The 19,730-nt window shown below is 37.7% G+C and overlaps 1 protein-coding gene across 2 annotated transcripts; it reads right to left on the reverse strand.

The window, feature by feature from the left end:
- Window positions 1-1,423: 1,423 nt before the first annotated feature.
- MFSD11 (major facilitator superfamily domain containing 11) lies at window positions 1,424-19,348 on the reverse strand. 2 transcript variants are annotated; one of them, XM_053960020.1, is made up of 14 exons: window positions 19,189-19,348; window positions 18,806-18,977; window positions 17,265-17,320; window positions 16,172-16,279; window positions 15,676-15,755; window positions 15,481-15,577; window positions 13,386-13,444; window positions 11,235-11,376; window positions 10,392-10,432; window positions 9,560-9,625; window positions 7,350-7,475; window positions 6,320-6,494; window positions 5,206-5,341; window positions 1,424-4,688 (listed from the first exon to the last, which is right to left on the reverse strand). In XM_053960020.1, the coding sequence occupies exons 2-14, from the start codon at window positions 18,899-18,901 to the stop codon at window positions 4,521-4,523; spliced, it is 1,350 nt and encodes a 449-aa protein (XP_053815995.1). In that variant the 5' UTR covers window positions 18,902-18,977; window positions 19,189-19,348; the 3' UTR covers window positions 1,424-4,520. The 2 variants fall into 2 exon arrangements, with proteins under 2 accessions (XP_053815995.1, XP_053815996.1); XM_053960021.1 differs by having other exon boundaries at window positions 19,171-19,348.
- Between the last annotated feature and the right edge of the window lie 382 nt (window positions 19,349-19,730).

A 19,730-nucleotide genomic window follows, 5' to 3' on the forward strand; every position in this document is an offset into this window, starting at 1 on the left:
TCTGTGGTACTAACTCAACCTCTGAAAATAAATTTATCAAGGCACCATTCTGAATTTATCCAATGTTTTTATTGTTTTTAATGAATTTATTTATTTTATTGTTTTTAATGAATTTATCTAATGTTTTCCCCACTCTTACTGGTGCTTCTCTGTGGTACTAACTCAACCTCTGAACATAAATTTATCAAGGCACCATTCTGAATTTATCCATGGTAATCATGAGTCTCAATCTTGCTTTTGAACCAGCATGGTCCTATCAGAAGGGCAAGGTCCTTGTAAAGCAGCAAACTTCCCAGTTCAGCTCCATCTCTAAATGATCCCATCTTTTATTATTTCCACCTGCATGTTAGACAGGGATCCAGGAAAACATGGTATTAACTGCTGCTGCCATTCAATTAACATTTGTGGGTCTCCAAGGAAAATAGAGGTGTGGATAAAGCCTTCAAACACACATTTCACCAGGAAAATGAATGGTTGTGGTTGAAAGGTCGTGCCTTGACTAACACACTTGCACAGTTTGGGTCCAAGGTGGGTATTGTGGCTCCTGGCATGATGCTGAACATTGCATTTCCTATTTATACTGACAGCAAACAATTCATGTTTGCCCTAAAATACAGAATTTAGTGCTCTGTTCACACACCCCTCTGTGCATTAATTGCTGACACCTAGGCTGGAGTCCAGGGAACCACGTTCATCAGCTGAAGTAAACTTGTGGAATTCCAAGAAGGTCCAGAGGAACTTTGTCTGCTTCAGTGACATGTGGTCCTGAACTTTTGGCTTTCAACACTTGAATTATTTTTCCATTAAGTTCCAGCAAACCCCACCAGGAACTTCTCTCTCCAGTATATTTTAAAATGGTCACAAACATTCGAAGAACTTACCAGCACAAGATTTCTTGTTTGTCTTAACTGTACCACAGAAGGGTTTCTGCAAAGACAGGGACCTTGGTTAAGGATTTTGGGGGGTTCTGACTGTTTGGGGCTTTTTTTTTATACCCCTTTAAGAGTTTGGCAGTACCTGCAGAAAATTATAAATTTAAATTATTTTTAAAAATTATTTTATAAATGGTTCTCTTCCTTATCTCAACTTGCTAACATTGATTGTACCTAATTAAATTAACACAAAAGTAATTAAATTATACAAAAGTAAAACCACATCATTAATTAGGAAGGAAGTACAGAGTTCTGGAAATTCTCAGTCCATGCACCCATGTATCAAAATGAAAACCAACTGGCAAGACAAAATACAGGTATGTTTATATGAGATGCATTGAAGACTAATTTGTAGCAGCTTATTTGGCACTCAGCTGTCAAGAAAAGCAGTTTTCATTTCCTGTTTAGCATTTGTTTGAAAAACATGAGGCTGTGATATTCAATCAAGATATTAAACCTTAGTAACACCCTAAAAGAACGAGGGGGGGAAATGAAAGAGGACTTTTTAATAAACCAAAGCAACTTCATGTACAATTTTGCTTATAAAGATGAAATCTCTAATATAAAACAAACCCACAGAAAAAGCAAAATCCTTCTTTTCAAATCCCTCTTTATTTAACAGTGAGCTCCCAATTCAGATGAACACGAAATTGTTCAAAGGCCACTGAGGTGAAATGAAGGGGCTGCAGCCTCATGGCTGGTAATTGCTGATTAACAGATCAAGAGATGGAATCATAATGGATGTCAGTGTTACTGTTCTTTATATTGCTACACCAAAAATTTCAACCAAATGAACAGCTGTGTACATTGGAGAGGATTTTTCACCTCTTGGCATATTGAAGAAATATGAATAAGGGAAAAGCAATCATGTGTCACCAGCAGCCTGAATAACTGAGGCCTCTCTCTTCAGATCAAATGTCAAAAGCAGTATTATATAGTTAATAGTAAAAAAAGAATAGCTATCCATGATACAGCTTCGAGAGTGTCATGGTTTCTTGAAAAACTTGTCACAGAGCAATAATACTTCCCTTTAATGACCCTATAAATAGTCCTGAGCAGCCTTCTAAGATTATCTGATACTGAGTCAGACCAGAACAGAGCAAAAGAAAAAAACTAAAGCATGAGATTCACAGAGGTACTGAAAACCCACAAGTCCTTGCTCATTAGGATCCCTCTGAGTTGGTTTCAAAATGCTTTTTGAAACCACATAAATTTAGTACTTTCAATTTCTAATAAAATAGTTCATACAATTCTTATATGGCAAATGAACATCACATCATTGAAAGGGGTCAATTTAAAAAGCAACTTCATGAGAGCTGTAACCCACTCACAATTAAATGACATTGTTTAAAAAGCACTTACAAGTTACTCATCACCACAAGATCCAAGAATCATTGTTTACCCCAAATACACTGCAAGAAAAAAACTGCTCCTTGTGAACTTGTAAGTCTTTCTGCTCTCATTAATGTGATGGGGAGAACAGGGCCCCAAAAGGGTTTGGAGGAAAAAAAATTTAGCAATTCCCTATCTGGAAAAAAAAGCTCTTTATTCCTTTTGGTACTCTGGAGAAAATGCAAATGTGTAGCAACAAGAGAATTTTAATCAGTGGCAGCACTCTTTAATCCACACCTTTGTAGTGCTCAGTATATAAAAATCATATGCTTCAAATTGCAGGATAACAGGAGTGGGTGAGAGAGAGGCTTTGCAGTGCTGCTGGTCCCATTAATCACATATTGATTGAACACTGAATGCTTTTTCAGGCTGCCTGACAGATTGGAATGGCTCTGGTAACCCCTCACTCAAATCCAAGTTCTGCCTCATTCTTTTCTACATCATTCATTAAATCTCCTGGGGATACACACAAACCTCACTCTCCTGCTTGTCCTCACAGATTTCTCAGCTTGCTGGATGTTCAGGTGCCCTTTAATCCCCCCATTAACACCTTGCTGATCTCACAGCAAAAACCTGCCGTGATTTTAAAAATCCCTTTCCCTATCCCTGTGAATTTAAAAATCCCTTTCTCTCTCCCTGTGAAAAGATGCCCTTCGGCTGTTTGGCTGTGCTCCACCTGTGACACTGCTCCTGGGGAGCAAAAGTGACAGCAAATGTCACAGGAGATACCACCGTCCCTCCCCAGGGTTAACCTCTGGAGCTCCTACACAGTTACAACACGTGGGAGCTACTGACATGTGAAACAGTTTTTTTTAAACTTGTCTTTAAAGACAAGGCATTAACATTCTGACTGGGCATAAAAGAAGGTTGGTGAACGGTACTTTTCTAAAAATAGCTCCACTGAGTGTCTAAAAACACCTTCTGAGTGTTCCATGCCTGCTCTCTGCCCACCAGACAAACACAACTGCAAGTACTTCAGTTTTATGTAGGCAGATAAAGTCAAGGTGAGCTGCAGTCACTGCCTGTTACATCACCTGTAACAGTTCTGGATTAAAATTTAGTTATTATGCCAGTAACCTTGCTTTCCTATTTGGTGGAGTAAGATTACCATTTAATTTTCCCAAAACAGACTGAATAAAACAACTCGGGACAAGTGTTTCAGGTTATGCAGTAGCACAAACACTGCAGTATTATTCTGACAGTTCACATTCTGAGACTATATTTTTAAAACTTGTCTTAGTGCTCCAATTGCAAATTTTCATCATTAATGAAAATGCTATGAAACTCAAAAGAACTATTTGGGATTCTGGGAGGGAAGCTGTGGATTATGGTCCTCCATAAAGCACTACCCTGAGGAAGGTTCAGCACCTTTCCCAACACAGCTCAATTCTGAGATGCTGAACCAGAAGCTGTTTTCCACCATCAGTATTTCACAAGCCTCAGGATCCCATCCTTAAGATGGCCAAGGGTGATTTATTCAAATTCTTGTAAAATCTATCATGTCACACTATAACCTGATTGACTTCCTTACAAAAAAAAATTTAAAACACCAAACCCAAAAAAGCCCACAACAGAAAAAAACCCAACTAAACAAAAAAAAAAAAAATCCCATGGATCTGACAACTTAAGCACATGAAATAGATTAATAAACAAACGGTTGGGAAACAAGGAGCTGAGGGATACAGAATAAGGCAACATTTCCCACAGAAATATTTCCTCACATCTAATTGTTGAAAAATTCAATGCCAAATTGATTTCTCAGCTGTGCAGACATGATCTGCAATATAATCTACCTTATAAAAATATCACTCATTCAATACAGGAATTCAAATGTCTGCAGAACTAGAATATAGGAAAAATAATTTAAGGAACAAACCCCCAAACTAATTCTGTAGTGCATGGTAGAGTGAAATTAGGCAATTACATTCTGAAAGGGACATCTCAGAAGAGAATTGTTCAATACATGGGTGCCTACATTTCCTTCCATTCCCAGTACCAGATTTTTAACAACACAATACCACGCTCAGATGACCAAAGCAAGGAATAAAAGCCTTTCAAACGTGGCATTTTTCCCCCTTCTGTTTCACATTCTGTTGGACTGAAGTAGCAGCTTCCTCCATCTCATCCTCTGCAGCAACCTTCACCTTTTGACACTTCCCAAAAGCCGTGCCTGTGCTGCTCCTCCTGGCACAGGGATCAGATGCTGCTGTAGTCTGAGCCACGGGCAGCAAGGGCTGCTGCTGCTCCCCACTCCACAGTGAAGAAGGTGATTGTTCCAAAGAAGCCCACGAGCACCATGATCAGGAGCTGCCACTGCAGCAGGAAATAGTTGCTGTAGAAATAGGCAACTGCAGCACAGATGGACTGAGAGGAGAAACAAAGTGGAAAGATTATCAGTGGAGATTTGCAGGCTGGTGCTGCTACAGAAGGATTATCAAACTGACATAGACACAGTTTAATATGAAGCTCTCAGAATGCTTTTGTAGTAGACAGAGAATCTTAAGGCTTCATTACACCTCAACATATGTTTCAGCATGTCCCACAACAGATTTCATTTTTACTTGTTATTTAAACAGCGTTCAACTGTGGAAAGTGAACACCAAACTCCAAAGTGTTTGTAGCATTGCAAGCTGGTATTTCAAGTGGTAAAACCACTACCAAAATCTCTGGTATTTCAAACCACTTTGTCTAGAAACAACACAAACAAAGCTTTAACATCATAGCCCAGGAAACTGCCTCCAGCTTCACAAAAGTATTTTACACCAAAATTCAGGATAAAATAATTTGCAGAAACATTTTTCTCAGCTCATTAAGAAGCTCAACCCAGTATTTCAGTAACATCCCAACAATCCTACTTCCAAAAGGCTGTGTTAGGCAATACCTGAACAAACTTAAAGATGGCAAAGGCAGGAGCACTGTCCTCTGAATACAGGAATCCCAAAATACTGAGGAGCTGGGTGTTGAAGCAGCTGTCCCCCAGCCCCAGCAGGAAGCTGCAGAGCATGGCCACTTCTTTGCTGAAGGAGAAAGCAATTCCAATTTAAAAGCCATTCAATCAAAGAGCTCACACATTTATAAACTGTTTCTGGCAGGCTTATTTGGAAACTGCAAATGGAAGAAAGTTATCACACTTTTAATTTCCCTAGGAAAGAACTGGGAATGCCTGACTTGGCAAAAGGAGTCAGTTCATCAGCTTTAATTTCTTGAATGCCAAGACTTCTGTTACTGTTACCTGCAGTCAATTCTGCACCGAATTAGAAGCACTAAAATAAGGTTTTAGTGCTTGGAGCCACAAAACCTACACAGCAGTGATTAAAAGCTGAGGCACATGGTGAGTTCAAAAATCTGCAGCAATGTTAGAGAAATACCAATTCATTTGGCAGAAAAATACTCCAGCTAAGACCAGTCACCTGCACAGGCACAAATGCTTAGAATTGCAAGTTAGCAAGTCTGCAAAACTGACAGTACAGGATTTTCCCACAAATTGGTAAAAATACAGCCCAAAAGGAAGTTGTAATGAGGAGATAAGAAAGCTTTCTATATTCCTCCCCCAAACACTGAGTGCTGTAAGGGACAGGCTGCAGTCACACCAAGTGGAATTTGACAATAAGCACTGGAAGACTTTAAAAACCAGTGCAACAGGGCAAGGCTGGTGCTCCCTGATGTAAAACTGAGCCCAAGACTGTTTGAAAATAAACTGAATTTTTAACACCCACTACAACAGATGCTGGTCTTGCTATTGTGCTACATGTCAGAAACATCAGTTGTCAAGTGACACAACTGCTATTATTCATCCCCAGGCTTTTTATTCAAGTTCCTAAATTGGGTGCACACTGGTGGAAATCTACCTTTAATAAAAACAGAATTCCTGAAAGCTTTTTCCAGGGAGTTAGTCACTACACAGAAAAAAACTTCAAGAAATTTTCTGTAGAGGAAAAAAGCTGTTTTATGCACATCCTGAGTGACAGCAGCCAAAGGCAAAAAATCCCACATACCTTGGAATCATATAAGCAACTTGATCTGTTCCTTCCATAGAAGCAATGGGGGCATCATTTGGCATGTTGAAAAATATTAAATAAAAGGCTATGAAATGGACAAGGATGCCCAGCATCACCACTGGGTTCCTGCCAGAGCGACTCTTCTTGCTCAGCAAGCCAAAGATTCCTCCCCCTGCAGGAGCAGAAAGCAGGAGAGAATTGAATCAGAAGTGGAGATTTAAATACTGACAATTTAAATTACAAACAAAGATTGACTGCCATGCAAACAGCTCCAAGGAGTTTGCCAGGGAAATGGGGCAGGAGATTGATCAGATGGTTGCTGATAAATATATTTCACCTTTTGGCAAGTATTTAACCAGCAGCCAGTTTCCTTCAGTATTGCAACTTCACTAAGTGAAAATGGACAGCCTTGTGCTCAGCTCTTAATTGAAAAACATGCAACTCAATGGATCTGAGCTGCAATTGAACAGTGGTTTTTTGTTAAATACCTCAGTACTTGAGTCTACAGAAAAAAAAGAAATATTTACTTAATGAATATTACCTGTATCCAAATTTATTCAAATATCACACCTCATTTAACACAAGCAAACTTTTTAAAGAAAGAAATCCCTAGTGTAAGCATTCATTTGAAAATTTTAAAATTATATCACTCAAGAAGTAATAAAAATGCAAACATAATACTATTTCAAAATAGCATTTAAAATAGCAAAATGGTTTCAATTCCCTAATAACACTGCAGCCCAGTGTTTCTCACATTTGAAGTCTGTGTATTCCTCCACATTAATCCAAAGAGAATGCAGAATATTAGAATTGGTCTACATCCACTTTACACAGTGTAAGGTATAATTCACAGTGCAGTAAGGAACCACAGTGCCAATTATATTGCTTCTATTTCATTTTGTGTTCACATAATTATTGCTGGAAGCTCCAAACACACTATTGAGTAAAACACAAAAAAAACCCTATTCTGAATAACTGCACCACCTTAATCCTTTTTGTTGTCCAAAGGTAGCAAGTTTAGACTCACCCAAGATTTCTCCAACACCAATAAAAATACCAGAGAGACCAATCAGGCTTTTCTCTTCACTGCCAAACCTATTCACAGCACCAATGCACGTTCCATACACTCCAGAAAAGAATGTTAGCACCAAACCTTGGAAGGAAACCAAAGAGAACTGATACATGCACTCTCATACAAGTCATGAAAAAATCTTTATGTCTAAAGGCTGTTTTCCCCTCATAAACCATATATTTAAATGAGATGTGGGTAATAAAAGCAAAGAGGGAATTTTAAATGATGTAATTATTATATTCTTCTATACTGGTTCCTAAAAAACACATTAGGAAAGTGTCACTAATTGGTGTCACAGGCACCCAGGTTCAGTGCTGCTACTCTTGACCCAACACCTACAGTGTTTATACTAAACATGTATTAAACATATATAAAATTAAACCTATATTAAATATATAAAATATAGGTTTATATTTGTTTATAATAAACATGTATATGTTTATAATAAACCTCTATATATATTTGTTTATATTAAACAAATATAGACCTACAGTTTATATTTCTACTTCTACAAAAACTCTGGAATTTTATCAAATAAAAAAAGCCACATGAAATAACACAAAGTAACTGAAGAAATAAGGCACAATTTCATTTAAGGATTTCCCCCCCACACTTCAAGTTATGGCATTCCTAGAAGTCCCTGCAGCCCCAAATACCAATAAGGAGCTAAGAATCCTAAAATGAAGTTTTTTATACCTACATAATGAATTTAAGCTGAGAAAGAACAACTGCTATTTGTTTTAAATCCTATTTCTTTCTTTCTATTGCCATTAGTGTGAGGAAAGGTGACACCACTGACCCAGCTAACATGACCATGAGCAAACATTAGTATAAAAGTACCAACTCAATAAAAAAGTGTATTCAAAACAACACAAAATGTTATTCCTAAACAGAGAAAAACAGCTTAAAATAAACTGTCTCATTTATAATCTTTGCTTTTTGGCTACAGCCAAATGCTGGTACAGCTCACCCCCTCCCTGGATGAACTGCATGGCTTCAATAACAGGGGTGCACTTGGAGCATCTAAATTCCAGTAAGTTTGGAATAAAAGTCCTTGCTGGCCTTAGGGAATTTTCTGTTTTCCTACAGAAAGTAGCAACACCAACCTAAATCCAGAAGATGGCAGCAGATATTTTTTTCCCCAGTCTGGACTGATTTATTTTTATGCCACCTGTAACCCCAAATTTCAGGATATTCAGGCAAAACCCGACTGACTCCCTTTTCTTGTTATCTTGCTCCACATTCCGATCCCCAGAGGAATTAATGTGAATTAATTAACACAACACTGGAGATGCTGTGAAGTAATTTGTAACTCAGATTAGTGGTTGGAACAACCCAACTCCAGAGCTACTCCTGCTGTTTCTCTACCAGGAGCTGCTGTAAACTGCAATGTTTATATTTTGTTCACATAACAATAATTTTTCCTAACGGTGACTCAGAGCTGAGGTTCTGAAAATGCATGTATTTTATAAAAAAACCTAATTTGACCATGAACAGAACTACATCTGAAGCCAAATAAGGAGCAAGAAACCCCCCCAAAAAACAACTCAAGGATTTTATAGGGTTTTTTTTGGTGGAAGAATCACTTATATGGCAAAAATACATTTTTATCTTACAACTCTACATTGGTCCAAGGAGGGCAGACTAAGTTTAACTGAAAGTTGCTAAAAAGAGTGAGAACTCTTGCCACAGCAAATTCTATTGATAAAAACAATTGAAAATTACTAAGATGGTTCCAAATACAACCATCAAGAATAAAATGAAGAGCATTGGCAATCTCCCATGCCTTAATGAAGGTATGATGTACAAACATTCCTTTAATTCAAATGCAATAAAACTGCATTAAATGTATGCAATACAGCTGCATTAAACAAGCTCCAAACTATTGATAGTGCAATATCAAATCCCATAAAAGTCAGCTCTGTAAATTTTGCCTCTCACTTTGGGAGCCAAAACTTCACTGAACCAGCACCTGCAGGTTTGGATGCACCCCTCCTCCTGTACAGAAACATTCACCACGACACAGAAAGGGCACGAGTAACCCAAAATTAATTAAAATATCCAAATAATGTTTGCAGAGAAATGGGTTAAAGTTCCAGTCTGGGGTTAAAATTCCAAACAATGCCTTGCCACTGCTCCATGGTGAAACTCTGCTGGCTTCATACCTGTGTAGGCTGTGGTAACACTGAGAAGCAGCATCTCTTTGGTGAAGCTCAGTGTAATAGATTTCTCTGTTAGGAAATAATAAAGAAAATTAATAAAACTTCTGAGGATACTACTAAGATAATCTACACTTACTTTTGCTCTTTGCTTAAAGCAAAAATTGGTAATTATACAAACGGTGTATTAAAGTTTTATTTACTGTTTATTACAGCAGAGTGCCAAATAAAACAAGAGGTTTATCTGCCATCTAGAAGAAATGTGCCCTCCAAAAATTGTATTTTGTAAGAAATGCAGTAGGGGAAATATTAAAGAGGAGATACACAATTTTCAATTATCAGATAATTTTCTGCTCTCTGTATTTTTGTACTCTCAGTTCATGGCAACTGTCTCCTGAAAGGATAAATAGATTTTCAGTGAAGATCCCCACATCCTCACAACAAACTTAACAGTCTCAGGCAGAACACATCAAGCTTCAAAGGGAACTGCAGATGTTTCAGTTCTAAATTGTTAACTGGTATCAACTGGTGAAAAAAATCAAACAACCTATTTGACTTCTTTTTATCTTCATATGTTTGTTGATTTTTATTTTTCAGTCTCACTATCTTTCCCAAGTAGCAACCTGCTCCTTTTGTGCTCATCTGTACAAGGACACTGTTGTAAAGCAGTTTGGATCTGAAATCACATCAAAGGAGGAACACTCCAAATCTCTCCTGGACCACTCAGGTATGTGACTGAAGTGGTTTGTACATGATCACATCATCAGCATAAACACAGAGAGCTGGCAAAGAGATGCCAGGTTCTGCTGAAGCAACTCTCATGTGAAATTGTACTTACTGAAGGCAGCCACTGCTTTCATCATTTTGTTTCGTGCAGACCTGGGTAAACAAATTACTTGGTCAAAATGGAAGAGAAAAACCACACTTTATTGCTGTGCTGGAAGACACCTTCATTTTTCAAAACTTCTGTACATTTTCTAGCCCTGCACTACATACTGGAATATTTCAATGTATTTTTTAAAGTTTCTGAGATCTAAAGTTACCACAAAATCTATTTGCTGTCTGCACTGGTGAATGCTTGCTTAATAGAATCTTTCTTTTGAACATTTTTAGCTTTCAACATTTTTTCCACAGGCATGCTCACTGATGTTTTCCTAACATTTTCATTGTTCTTTAAATAAAGCAAAAATATTTAAGCTGATGCCTCAGGCAAAACTACACTGAATCTGTGTAACTGTGCATTTCTAATGTATTTATCAGGGTGGCATATATATTTAGAGAAGATAGGAAAAACATGTTCTAGTTTGTAAAACAACCTATAAAAAAAGGAGTATTTTCTGTTTTTTCCAGCCTTTCAAATGGGCTGATGAGAGCAAGATAAATAATAATCAGTGGAGAAGAGGTGAAGGGTATCTTTTGCAAGGCACTTGCTTATCAAAGGAAAAATTTCATGTGCAGTACTGAACTTCACCCTTGAGAATATGCCGTATCAAGAACATTATTTCTCATATATTATCATTGTAAAAGTACAGACACTTTTCTGTTAAATCTGTGAATCCACCAGATTGCTGATAACATTCATGCTCCCAGCACGGAGGGGAAGTGAATGCACAATGTTCCTCCGCGGAGCAGGAGCACAAACGAGGAGATGTGACAAGATGTTATTGCCATCAACACTTACGAGCACTCCCCCAGGATTTCATTAGTGGAATCATCATCCCCTGGAGCTTTTGTGTCCTCTTGTTTCCTAATCAGAAAGAACAGAACTGTGCCCACAAGACTGATAACAGTCAGAGCAATGAAGACAGTTCTGCGATCACTCTCTGCGGAAAAACAAACAAGAGCCATAACCAAGATGTGCAGAAAAGATTCAAACCAATCCAGCTACCTCCAAACAACTAACACACACGTGCTACAGGGTTTAACACACACTAATTTTCTAGCTTACCTTCCACATGGAGCTGCTGGCAAACTCCTGTCTCAGTTTTATGGTGCTAATAAAATATCAGCAAATTAAAGAGGTCCCTCGCATTCTCTGCCATGCAAAGGCTATGACCAAGGAGCAGCCAATTAAAGGAAGTGCATAAATTATTAGCAGAAAAAAGGACATTTTTGAAGACTTATATAATTCAGACTGGACATAAACTGCCCCAAACCCCTTCAGATTTCTAAGAGAATTTCTTGACCAACATCAGAACCATGAGCACTATGACATCATAAACTGTAGGATGGGAAACTACACAGATATTAAAACCACCAAAACCTCAGTAACTGCCATAGCAGCTGGAGGGGGCAACTCTGCTAAACAAGCTGGTTATACTGCAGCAGAGCACAGCCACATCTAATACAAAAGCCACCCCCACCTACCAGTATTAAGCAGGGAGAAAAGCCATTAACAGCAAACAATTGTGACTGAACTAATACATGACCATGAAGATATCACCTATGCTGATATTTACTTCCCCCTTAGCTCAACAGCAAAAGCAAAGTTGTCCTAAAAATAACTTGGGTATGATCACAGATCCAAAAAGAGAAGGTGTGCTTCACAGCTTGAAATGACTCTGCTATTTTTCTATAGGTAGTAAAATAAGATTTTATTTTTAAATGCTATTTGATTTTTAAATGCTGCGAGGGTTTGATATAAAATTTTCTAATAAAGAGGAATCTCAAGACATTTAAGATGGAGGGAAATGTAACAGCAGAACTGCCTCACAGTTAATTGCTCTATTCTGTGGTTAGCAGAGCAGTGAAGTTTGGAATGCACAGAATTTGAGACCCACCCCCCCCAGGTTCAAAGTGTCTCCAATATTTCCAATAACACTTAAACCTTTGTATTACAAGAATGCAGAAAACGACCTTTAAATTTAGCTAGTGTGTCATTACCAAACCTGTATCTGTGGAGAACCTGAAAAGATGGAGCTCACAGAAACAAGAAGTGAACTGTTCTCTCTGAAACCTGATAATTATCGTTTAAAAGTCAACATCTTATTCCTGATTGACCAGAGCAGAATTACATCATCTCTTAAAGGTTAAGAGAATTGACCATTCTAGTAGATATTCAACATCAGGACTAAATAAGGAAAATTACCAGTTATTATAGACAGGAAAATCAAATGTATCTGTTTAGAGCACTGCCTTCCCAGCAGTGCTCATTTTTGGTTATTAAAATCTATTTTCACCACTTTTCTTAGTGAATTCCCACCCCTCTACTTTGCCTGGCCTAAACAGTTGACAGAAATCTTTGGTTTAAAAACAGAATCTCAACACTGTCTGGCTCAAGAACATAGATAAAGTCTACTGTTCTCCAGTTCCTGCTCTTTGCCAGTCAAGCACAGCATCAAATGGAAAAAAATACAGCATTAATTACAATCCCATCAGGAAGTTATCTCATAAACTATGCCAAGAAAGGAAGAGAGTTCTTACTCCACTCTCCCAGCAGTGCTGCCTTCTCCACTGCTTTGTGCCAGCACAATTAATGCAGAATTTAAGTAAACTGAGATGGTTTTCCTTTATTTCATAGCTTTATCCATCTCTAATATGATTTAGAAGAACACTCCACACCAGGAGCTTACTTTGGAATAGGATAGTGTGTACAATATTACTCATACAGCCAGAACACCTTTCCCCCAGATAGGTGTATTTTGACACAAATGTGTCTGCACAGGGAAAATCCCAGAGCAGCTATTGTGGAAAATCTCCAAGAAGAGACTACCTACAATAAATTGGAAGGAAAAAAAAAAATCTGCTTTTGTATAAGCTTCCTGCCACTTTGGAGTCCATTATTTCATGTTACTGTATTTAAAGTTTGGCCATATAAACAAGCAGTACCCACCTGATATGTGAGTTTTTCCTTGCCAAGCCAAGTATATATACAGATTTCCAAATATCAAGCTGCAAACAAAAAGAGCAAAAGTCAACAATACATTCTATGAAAAAACTAGGGTTGTAGCACCACATTAGTACTATTTTATACAACAACAAAAAAAAAATCCCACGGCTGTGCAATCCTGAAAGAAATAAAGACATGAGTCACTCTCCATGTCAACTGCTTTTATATAAAACTCAAACAAATTTGAGGATTCTGCCCCAAAATGCTGGCTATTCATTTTTATCAATCAAGACACAAGGTGGCTGCTTCTAATTTTGGAAGGGTATAGGTTAGAAAGCTGACATATTTCTGGAGGTGATTTTGTAATACTTCCTTTGCAGGGTCATGTGTTTTGTCTGAAGTATTGTTCAACTCAAGGAAATTCTGTGTCCCTAACTACCATTTCCCAAAATACAGACATTCTGAATGAAAGATTTTAAACAGTTTTAGAGCCAATTTTCTTCTTATTAACCCATATATTTTACTCACTCACACAATCAGCTGCATTTGTGGAAATTGCTACTCTGATAACATACGGAGGGGTTAAATCTGGAACTGAAAACTTTAGAAACACAAGGTTTGACAAGTGCATGCTGGTTCAGGCTGATGTTCTCCGAGTCATGGATCCCATCCCCACAGCACCATTAGCAATGCAGGCTCAGCACCCTAAGCATTTCTGCAATTCATTCCCCTGTTATCTCCCAGATATATATTCTGGGAGAATATTCAGAACTGCTGCATTAGAGGTGGTAAAAGGATCTCTCTTCGGGAGCCATTTGTGCACCTGTCTCCCATGAATTTGTTTTACTCCTCTTCAATCCTGCTCACATCATCCAACTCTTCAGACCCCCAAGGCTGTAAGCTCCAAAATGTTTAATCACCCACTGTAAAAAGCACTTGATCTGTCTCAAACCAGTCCTCCTTATTCTCACCCAGTGACCCCAGTTCAGCACAGCAGCATTCGGTGAGTAACAGTTCTACACTCAGCTCCCTGCTGCCCACATTTTGGTATAAATCCTCCACAGCTGCTGTTCCTCCGCAGGAAGGAGTCCCAACTTTTTCAGTCTCTCCTCAAGCCATCAGTTCTATCTTCTTGTATAATTTCATTATTTTTCTCTATATCCTAATTGTATTACACTCCCATGAGAGGCATTAACTATCTCTGCACAAAACACTTAATGGCCACAACACAGCATGCCCTGCCTTGTTCTCACTGCCCTTCTTGATGCTGAGCCTTTTGTTGATTTTTCAGTTGAGCAGCACTCAAAGTTTAATATCAGAAAGCCACCAAAAACAAGATTTCTTTTCTGGCTTCTGACTGCCAGGTCCAGCTTCAGTATCTTCACCTTGGCAGTGAGAACCAGCTTCTCCCTCAATAAAGGACACAAATTGGAACAGCCCTCTATTGTAAAATGTAGGTGAATTTGGTGGGAAGAAATGATGATGTCTAACATCAGTTTAGAAGGTTGAATGATTTCTTTATTATAACTATAATACATTAATATACTATATAAAAAAGATACTAAAACTACATACCTACTTTCTCTAACTACTATATCTAACTAACAACTTGTGACTCTATTCTTGAGAGTCTAAACACAAGTAAATCAAATTAGTTATCAAGTTCAAACAATTCTTACTAGAATCTAATCAAGTAATCACTCTAAGTAAACAATTCTTTAAACACATTCCACATAAAAAAATCAAGAAGTAGAAATAGAAATTGTTTTCTCTCTGTGTACTTTTATAAAAAATCTTAAGAAAAATGTGCTTACCACAGCCCTCCACAACCAACAAGATTGCTGTTGCATCCCTCAAATGCTCCCCTAGCAGAAATGTTATCTTTTTAGCAGCTCAAGAGCTGAGATTGCAATACTCAGCTTTCTTCCATTTCTTGTTTTGTAATGCACAACACCAATAAAAACACTGCTCCCACCTTTGCTTCCCGCTGACTGCAAGGTCCCAGGGGAGTCATTTTCAATGCAGTCTCCCACTTGCAAAAAGATGTAAAAAGCATAATGTGGTCACAACCAAAAAATAATCAACAAATAAAGCTTACCTGAACTGAAGGAGTGCCCAAAATATTCCACTGTTCCTTCCAATGGTGTTTTCATCAGAATTTTCAGTCAAGCAATTTCCCTGAGCTGTCCAGAGGACTGAAACAGATAGAATATATTGCTCAGGAAATAAAAATATTTTAAAGTCATATTCAAATCTCATAAAAAAAAGTCAGCAGAGTAAGAACAATGCTTACCAGCAGCTGCAATGCCAATAAGCACAGAGGCAGTGTAGAAAGCCCATGTAGCTGGCTGGATAAAGACTGCAATGTACAGGCTAGAACAGAACAGATCAGTTCATTGAATACTGCCCTAAAGTGGAAAATGCTCTTTAACAATCAGATACCTCACTTAGGTGCTTCTAAATCAGCTACTCTCTCCTAAGGGATGCTGACAAACAAGTTGTATTTGAAAAATCTTTTTACCCTTCTAAGCACATAGATTTTTTTTTTATATTGTTATTAATCTGAGATCATAACCTCAATTCCACAGTCAGCAAAGTCTGGAAATGCTGTGGAAAAAAATGTGTTGTTTCCAGTAGGCTGAAGTACTCTGTAGTTAAACACCCGCAGTATCTCTGTGAGAGGCTTTTCTTAGCCAGTACAATTTCATGTATGGCACAGGAGCCTTAGATGTGAAAAAATTGAAGAAATATTTCCAAGGAAGCAGGCAAACCTCAAAATTAATGCTTACCTATAAAACACACCACTAACAACCATGGAGAATTGAGGTCCCACTATTGCAACCAGTGAAGGTGAGATAAGATTTGATGCAGACAATACTCCATAAATAATGGACATGCTAAAGAAATAAAAAACAAAGACTATTAAATACTTAAAATAAAATATAGGCTAAAATATGATTTAAGAGTGATCAGTGGATTTCAAAATATCCAGTTAAGTACACACATAACTTAACAGCAAAACTTCAGTGGTTCATTTCCCTGCTTTCTTCTGTTCCCTTCACCCATGGCACTCCACGTGGGAATACAGGAGTGAAGAGTATTTCCTGGATTGCTGAGTAGAGTCCCAGACTACTGCAGGCAATGACATCTTTTAATTTACAGCATGCATTTGTCAAACTGCCTGAACAGCAGTTATTGTATTTTGTACCCTGTACATCTAGAGGAGAATGTTCTAGAACCTCATTTATCTGTCAGTGAGGTTTTCATCTTCTGCCAGATACGCCACAGAAATTTTACAGACATATTTTGCGCCAGTGGCATTTTTAGTTTAAATTAAGACAGTAAACCCTTCAAAGGAGCAACGAGGTTTTCCTACAGGACAGATTAATTTGGCATGCAAAAGCTCCCTGATCGTGCCTGACGAGTTTGACTCTGCCAGTGCAACAAAGGGAATGGCTTTTTGTGGCTTTGCCTGTCTTTCTGACTGCTCCTTTCACATTTGTGTTGTATTTCCTGAGAGCTGATCCACACCACCTGTCTTACACAAACACACTGTACAAAAGCAAACAGCCAAGGCCTGAGTTAGCAGTTTTATTTATTTTTAAACTTCCACCTTCTTCACCTCCTAAGGTAAAATGCTGAGAATGTGATGACAGCAGTTTTTGTTCCTACAAAGAAAACATGCAAACCAGATATGTAGCTCAACTGGAAATAATTCAGAGCAGAACTGTGAGAAGCCTGTTTTAAACTGCTTTAAGTGTGTCAATAAATTGTGAAGTCAGCAGAACACTGCAATCTCTTGAGAGTGTCTCTCTACTGGATGAAACTGTAACTAAGTTCACCCTGCAAGGAGCAAAATAGGAAGAAAATCTGTGTAATTACCTTGTGTAGCCACTGCCATGAAAGTCTGTGTTGTTTAAATTCGTGATAACAGTTTGCTGTGAGGAGAAGATCATATATTGCAATATGTTAGAATCTATTTTGTATTTTGAGAACACCTGCATTGGTTTGAAGTCAGTATCAAACATTAGAATTATTCATTAATAGACACTACAAAGTACTTGAAATAATTCTAAATGTTAATTACAATTCACACCACCTCCACAACAAGGATGCAGGAGATACTTGGCAGGGAAACATCTATGTTTGAAGAAGAAATGAGTACTTTATTATTAAATCATAATTTCATTAGAGACCTAAATACTTCACAAAACTTTTGTTTCACTTAAGACCTCTCTTACACAGATAGGTGTGACTACCTTAATTTCAAAAGTGGGGAAAAAAGGAGAAGTTTCAGAATAATCTTTACTTGACCTAACTATGAATCTCTGGTAAGAGTTTCCATTCTTTTCAGCTTCCCATTATTTCCCTGTTCCTTTTTTTCCCCTTGACTCAGCTTTAGTGATCATGAGACCATGCAGTTAGTTGGACTGACAGACAGATCTGATTGAAAGTCACTTGCAAAGACTTTTATGACAATGGATTACATGATCACAAAGTCCAATTTGGTGAGGTGCTGAATTCATTGCAGAATTTCTGAGATTGTTGGGCTGCACTTGAGAGCTCACAGAAAGTATTACACTGCACTAGGACTTACAAAAACTACCCCAAGTAGTTATTTCTGTAATATTTCTGTATTATTCTCTAATATTCTGTCTAAATATTTCTGTAACTTTCTGCAATGCAGTGAAGGACATTTATCTGTCTGAATCCAGCAAGCTGTAAGACCTGTGGGCTCAAAGGGGATGTGGAAAACTAACTGCCCTGCAGGAGCAGAACTAGTAACACTGAAAGCAGCTCAGGAAGTTAAAGAGCTAAGCCTGGCAGTAACAGGAGTCTAAAAATGTAAAGAGTAACAGTAAATTTGGATTATGCTGTGCTCAATTTTTGCTCTGCAAAGAGATGCTAAATAGCAGCAAATAACTCCTTAACTGGAAGATGATTTGGCAGTTTAGCAATTGCAGAAATCTATTTGTCAGGTGTTATCCTCCTACTCCCCCTCAATATCTAGTTCGTTATATTATGAAAATCTAGTTAATGATAGCATGGTTAATAATAACTTGTGCAAATATTTTGAAAGGGACTATATAGAATATGCAAGGCTCAGTGTAATTCAATTGTCCAACATCACAAGGATCAAAGCAGACACTATTTTAAAGCTCAAACATTTTACAAGTTTGTTTTTCTACTTTCTAAGCAATCAGGCTCAGTTTTATATGTAGCTATGCTATCTTAAAGAGATAACCTGCCAAATTATTTGGTTAAACACATTAATCTACTTAAAACTAAAGCAAAAGAAGATAAATGTCAAAGTATCTTGCACATTAAGAAATCCCAAACAAAGCAACATTAGAGTACACAAAAGACAAGCCAGGGTAAATAACTGAGATAGAAACGTGGCACGTTTTGAAAGTCACACCTACCGCAATATTTCCACAGGATTGGAAAGCAGTGAATATAAACATAAATGAGACTCCCAAAATAATGATGTTGAAAAGCTTTTTTCCTTCTGGAGACATTTTGTGTATTTTTCCCACGTCCTCAACTTCAATCTGGAAAAACTCTTTTTTTCTTTTAAAAATTTCCTCTTAACCTCTGTTAAAAAAAAAAAAAAAAGAAAAAAGAATAAAAGAAAGCAAGCTTCAAAAATAATGATTACTTAGGGCTACTCATTAGCTGATTGAAAATATCAATTAATCAAGAGTCCTGGTAACCCTTTTAAATAATGTGCAACAAAACTTGAAAACTAAGGTCTGGTACAGAAGGTGAAGCCCAAGATTCCCTCTACCTGTTCCCATGAAGTTACCAGGGCTGCCTGCAGTGTGTTACTCCTTGGCATCCCCTTCTCCCAAAGGAGCAGCTTTCCCAATATCGAGCAGGTGAATCGGCTCAGCTTCTTTTCATTGTTGAAATCAGAACTGCGGTCCCCGGCCTCTCAATCGCCTGACGAAGGAAAGAGGAGACGCTCGCACATCTCCATGCACTGCACAGGAAATAAAGAACATTTCAGTGTCTCGATCAGCTGACCCTGCCCTGAAAGCCCTTGTGCACTATGGGAAATGCAGTTTTAGCAAAGCAACATTTTCCTATTTAAAGCGGTGAAAATCTCCCAGTCCTTAAAATAAAGTTATTTTTACGAGATTTTGAGAATTGTAGTTTCTTGCCACTAAATAACACTTGGAAAAAGAATTTAAAAAAATTTAAAACACACACACAAAAAAATTAAAATAAAAATTAAAAAAAAAAAACCACACAAACCAAACAAAACAAAAAAAAAAAACACACTCAACGACAGAATCATGGAATCACAGAATGGTGAAAATTTTGATGGAAAGGGACCTTAAATCC

This window comes from Vidua chalybeata, chromosome 19 (assembly GCF_026979565.1).
Source record: "Vidua chalybeata isolate OUT-0048 chromosome 19, bVidCha1 merged haplotype, whole genome shotgun sequence".
NCBI classification, from domain to species: Eukaryota; Metazoa; Chordata; class Aves; order Passeriformes; family Viduidae; genus Vidua; species Vidua chalybeata.